This window comes from Rhipicephalus microplus, chromosome X (assembly GCF_043290135.1).
Source record: "Rhipicephalus microplus isolate Deutch F79 chromosome X, USDA_Rmic, whole genome shotgun sequence".
Taxonomy (NCBI): domain Eukaryota; kingdom Metazoa; phylum Arthropoda; class Arachnida; order Ixodida; family Ixodidae; genus Rhipicephalus; species Rhipicephalus microplus.
Window position 1 is genome coordinate 92,307,226 of NC_134710.1, and position 6,000 is coordinate 92,313,225.

Below are 6,000 nucleotides of genomic sequence, written 5' to 3' on the forward strand. Positions count from 1 at the left end.
AAAAGTATTTCCAATGGTCCGCCGCATGTTTAAAGTGTCGAGATGGCCTTCTCAGCCAGTTTCCAGCAACTTTGGTTTTGCTCGTATTGTTATATTATACACAGGGTCACATTTAGTGTCACTAGTTGTGCCTATGGTGCAGTCGTCATGCGCGCATAGGTGTGCGTGACGACTGCGCCATGGGTTTCTTAGTTACCATTGATGTGCGGCGTAAACTGTATTCTGTGTCTCGACTGAGGTACTGGTTTGAAAAGGCCTAAAGGTTTGTAGAGACTTTTTTAAATAGTCGAATGCAGATCTTCGCTCTGTAAGAATTTCTAATGTTAAAAATACTGTAACGCACCATTAATTTGGAAGACCATATGTATTCATTTGAAAAGTTTAGCAAACAAACAGCTCGACGTTATAGTACTGCCAGTTTTTCAATGTCGGTTTTGTTTCCGTTCCCCCATACTAATAAGCCATAGCTAAGATGAGAATGTACAAGAAAAAAGTACAGTTGTTTGACGAGCTTAAGAGGCACATACATCGAATTTGTTGTAGTAAGCCAACTGATCGCGCAACCTTAGTTCGAACTTTATTTATGTTGTCAGTCCAGCTTAGGTTTTTCTGAAATGTAACACCTAAAAATTGGCTTTTGCTGAATAGCTCGAGACGACGGAGGAGCCCTATGTTGTGGTACTTCCACTGTCATAGCTCTTTCAATTTTATTTATATGAAAGGCAGAATCCCCAGACTTGCTGCCCATTGAGGCATCTAATATTAACCACAGATACAAAAGAACTGTAATGTTTCGGGTGTTCCAGTGTGTGCACGACACTTGTGGAGAGAGTCATTTTCATTTTAAAGCTCCTCCATCTTGCAAACCTATTTATAAATTGCCATTGGTGACGTATAGCAATTGAGACAGCTATCCACTGAAGCAATAGAAAGCATCACAAAAATTCTCTGTCAGCGCTCTTAAAACATTCATTATTCTTTGTTGTTGTTTTTGTGCATGAACAGAAAATGGAGCGTAGACACAAGGCTTAGGAGCCTGACAAAGGGCCTTTTCTCCAAATGAAGTGAGGCACGCAGGCAATCATAAGCTCTTGGCAAGATACAAGTGATAGGAATGAGAAGGGAGATAAAAAATGGTACATGTGCAAAATAATATAACGTATACAGCAACAATAAAGCATTATTAATTGTAAGCATATATATACACATGAATTGTAGTGTTCAACGTACAGTAGACTCTCAGTAAACGGAACCTGAAGAGACCGGGAAAATATGTTCCATTTAGCAGGAGTTCTGCTTACTGAGTGGTGAACATGAGTGCTGAATACAAGCCCGAAACTAAGCAATGCAGAGGCAACAGTTTCGTTTAAGCAGTAGTTTTGTTTAACAGATTCCTGTTTACTGAGAGTCTTCTGTACTAGTGCAACATTAGCAGTGTGTGCTCAACACCCATATTTAAAGCAAGGAAAAACTAAAAAAAAAACACAGATGCTCAGAAAAAACAAATAGATACGTCTCACAAATAGTCACACGGTGTAATATTTGCACCAATGAAAACATAAAATACATCATAGGCATCTGTCTTGTACGGGTGCCAAGCCATGTTGGTATCCCAGGAAGCGAAAAGGCAGACAGGGTAGCAACAAGGGCAGGTCATCAAAGCATAGCAGAAATAAAGGTACCATTCAGAGATTGTTTTAACAGATGCCGGACAGCCTTTAGGGTGAAATGGCAAGGAGACTGGCAGGCTCAAGTGCATAACAGGCTTTAAACTGTCAAGCCTATTTTACAAGAATCGAAGTCATGCTATCGCCAAAAGGGCTGCATCGAAGTAATACTATGCTGCCTGTGGATAGGTAATACTCACCTAACCCTCAACTTTTTTCTGTGTAGAGAAGATCAGCCAGAATGCGAACTTTGCAAGAAATCTCCAGCTATCAATCATACAGTATTTTAATAACATGCCCAGTCTTTGAAAAAAGACGCTTACTTCAAAGAATTCTACAGAACACAAACACCTTTACACCGAATGTTAATACTATCAGAAAATGCAATCTTCTCCATAGAGGACGTTTTTCGGTTTCTGGAGGCCGCAGGTCTTTTAAACAAACTGTAAAGAAAAGTCTGTTTTTCACCTCGCATTTTAACCCTATCATTAAAAATCACCTAGTGTCCGGTGCGTCATAACCATTGCTGCCTTTGTGCCATAGAACCCAACATAATTAACTAACATCATAGGCAAGCAGAAAGAAGTTGTTTTGTATTAGTGCCTTCTTGATAATTTGCTTGGAGATTGTGCTATTTATGGCTAGAAGGCAGTCGATTTTGTTTAGAAAGGTGGGTATCTGAAAAGATGTATGTTGCCATCCGTAAATCGTTCGAAACCTTGGAGTCCTTTTAGCATTAGTACGAAAATCATACAGTGTACCACGAGGATTCTGCGAACTATATAGTCTACTGCGTTTTATATGCTGATATAATTTGAAATAATAAATCTGATTTGCTTTGAGCACAAGGTATTTCAAAAATAGCGGTTCTATCTGCAAGTCACGTATGGGGCCATGGAAATCCCCAAAGATTCTCAGGACCCTTTTTTTCAAAATAAGCAGTTTATAATAGTTTGGATTGTGGTCCCCCACACAAGCACTCAGTAAGTCGCAAGAAGAAGAATGTGTAATAAAGTCTGTTTTTCAGCCACAGTGGTATGAAAGAATTCAACTTGTATAGACATGCAATACTTTTACCTAATTCTGGCAACAGCTTGGCTGTATGTTCATTCCAAGATAAGTCTTCTTGAAACCACACACCTAAGAACTTCTGAGACTTAATCTGTTTTATTATGTGGCCCTGGCAGCCAATAGTCGTGGTAAAATGCCTTGGCTTATTCACAGGTGTAAACAGCATGTATTTGGTCTTATTTACGTGTATATGGTCAGCATGTATATGGTCTCACAGGTCAGCTTTCAGGATAACACACATGAATGTAGAGGCAGTGTGCACCAATTTTTTCAAGTAAATGCAATTCTGCTGATACTTTCATTATATGCGCAGGCCAGTTTCACTTTTGTGCTCAGTGTGGACATGGAGGCCACGTGCAACATCTGCTGGACTGGTTCAGAAGTCAATCACAGTGCCCGTCTGGCTGTGGTTGCCGCTGTCTTGCAGAAGGAGAATTGTTTGCGTGATTGAACCGCTGGCAACAGTGCTTACAGATATGTCAGATTTTGGACAGCGCCGTGATTACTGGAGAAACTAGGATGGCTGATGAAAGCACATTTATGCACATATTGGTGCTAAGTGAAGTGAACCGAAGTTTATTGTTTTACCTTTTTTGAAAAAAAAAAAAAATAGCTGTGAATTAACTTATTTTACAAATATTTCTGTTGGTTCAGTTCTAAAAAGTGTAACATATAGTGTATAATAAATTGTTTTCTTGTTGACTTCTCGTGTGAACATGTTCATCTACAAAGAAATAAAAAATGGGAAAAAAGCCATTTGTATGGTACATGTGCTGAGCTGCCACAAGCAGGTCTGTTTTAAGGGCACAGGGCAGGCCCTATACCTCTTTTGTATTTTGAGGCTCCTTTAAAATCCATTTTCTCTAAAACCACTGCTTGTAAGTGGTCAGGTTCTCTTCTTGAAATGGAACTCAAGTAATGATTGTTTTTCAAGTGTTGACATTTTGGGAATGTTTTTCAGAAAATGTGGGGTCTAGATATGGAGAGCGCATGTTCTTGGAGTGAACGGATGCAGTAGACGCGGTCGAACCGAAGCGAAACAACACCCATTTATTTAACTGCTTTTAGAATGACAATATCGTCAGCCTAATTATAAATATACATCACTCGTGATCAACGCGCTAAAACAACCTTACACATAAAAAAAAAAACTCCACACCTGTGCGGAAGGTGCAGCACAGTCACAGCGAAAGCTACAAGAGCGGCCGTTGAGAGCCTTTCAAAACACTCTTTGGGTAACTACTGCAAGCACACTTGCTTTCTATCCTCTAGGGCATTAATAATAAAATTTTTTGGCTAAAGGCCGCATTTGATGATGATGATGATGATCCTTGATACTCTGGCACACACCCACAAAGGTGGATCGGCCAAGAACAGGGCGGCAGAATCTTAAGTAAAAGGCTTATTGTTTTTCAAACATAAGCCTTTTATTTGCTGTGCTATTTTTCGTCATTCTTCTGAGAAGCGTGGTATCCGCTAAACAGTTGCAAGGAATTTTGTGTCAATTGTTCATGCAGTGGCTGACTACGATGAGGAATTATAGCTGAAGTGGGTATGTGCCACAGTTAATAAGGGAACACAAAGAAGTTTTTGTAATTGGTTGGAGCGTTGGATGACACACTCGCGCTATTTACATTGTGTGACAACTGGTTGTTCTTTCGCTGTTTTAAAACGCTTCAAAAGTCGTATTAACGCAATTTCTTTCCCGACATCAAGCCTGCCTAAGGCAAGTTTGCCAACATGTCACAAGCACAAGCATAGCTCAATATTATTAGATACTGAGCTACGCTGGTGCTTGTGACTTGTTGACAAACTTGCCTTAGGCAGGTTTGATGTCGGGAAAGCAATTGCGTTAATACGACTTAGTGGTAGAATACTTGGCTGGCACCCAGCGAACCCGGGTTCGAGCCCCACTGTGTCTGTGGTGCTACGTTTGCCAACAAGTCACAAGCGCCGACGTAGCTCAGCAGTAAAATAGTGAACTGACACTCAGTGAACCCGGGTTCGAACCCCACTGTGTCATTGGTGCTGTTTTCTTTCATTTCACGTGATGTGGTTACGGAAACCGGTGGTGGCGGCCAACTGCACGTTAGCCAAGTTGTGATCTCATAACAGCTTTCGCTGTAATACACAACCACACTCAACATGACAAAACAAACACAAGAACACGCTCAAGGCGGCTTCGCCAATGCTTGACTTGCCACGAGGACCCCCGGCGTGCTACCCGCGATGCCGCGCACCGGGGAACCACTGCTAGAGACGAGCGTACGCGCCAGCCGCCGAAAAGGATTGCTCATATCTTGGGCGCCGCCACCCAGGCCTGCCGCCAGGTGTCACTGCCGGTGTTACGCACAAATAATGATGATGATAGTGGTGACAAGCACTCGTGAGCACAGCGCCACCTACCGCTCGATAATTGTCACCCCTGAATACATCTTCTGCGCAAGACATGTGGCGGTATGAGGCGCAAACAAATTTACAGAGGGTGTCAGCACCCCCACACAGAGCAAGTAATCTTAGTCATCATTAGTCACAAAAGCCTGTCAAAATAATTAAAAATATTAAGCTTACACACATCATTCTAGTTCAGTAGCTTCGCATTGATATTTGGTTTATTCTGGTAAAAAGTCAGCCTTCTGTTTCCTGATGTTGTTTTGATAATAGGGTAAATGTAACAAAAAATGATTTCGAGATATTGAGAGTTACAAAGAGGAAAAACAAATTTCATATTCTGCTGAGAAACAAGGTGTACTAAACAATTTAAATAATAGCAAGCTGCCTTATAGTCTTCACGTTAGTCAGCTTTTCGCTTTTTTTTCTTGGTTCCCCAACTCGTTTGAGCATATTTCCTCCTGTCGATGGCAGTCCATCTCGCCCAATCATACAACAGTATAGCGTATTGGTGATTTGCCAAATGGCCTTGAGAACATTTACTCTGGCCATGCAGGCCTTTCCAAAAGATAGAATGGTTTCAAAGGTCGCAGTTCTAAGGGTTTCCATTCCAAAGAACAAAATCGATTGTGTTCTCTACGAGTGCAACGGCTCCTTTGCATTCTGTGCGGATACACTTACTCATAATCATGGTTTGTATAAGCTCCACATTAATAAAAGCATAGTTGTTGTCATTAAAGGTGACATTTTGTCCTTGTGGCAATGGATAATGAGGACAAAACTTACTTGCTCAAGTGCTTGTGCGAGTGCTTCAGGTCTCGTTTCTGTTAGTAGCTGAAGCTTGTCGATTTCCAATTACATTGTGCTTTCT

At 41.1% G+C, this 6,000-nt stretch overlaps 1 protein-coding gene across 3 annotated transcripts in view; it reads left to right on the forward strand.

The window, feature by feature from the left end:
- The window catches only part of Wdr59 (WD repeat domain 59), an 86,335-nt gene extending 83,012 nt beyond the window's left edge, over positions 1–3,323 (forward strand). For all 3 annotated transcript variants that reach the window (XM_037427403.2, XM_037427402.2, XM_037427404.2), the window contains one exon: positions 3,052–3,323. In XM_037427403.2, coding sequence (XP_037283300.2) covers positions 3,052–3,185 — 134 coding nt within the window. In that variant the 3' untranslated portion in view covers positions 3,186–3,323. The remainder of the gene's footprint in view (positions 1–3,051) is intronic.
- The last annotated feature ends 2,677 nt before the right edge of the window (positions 3,324–6,000 follow it).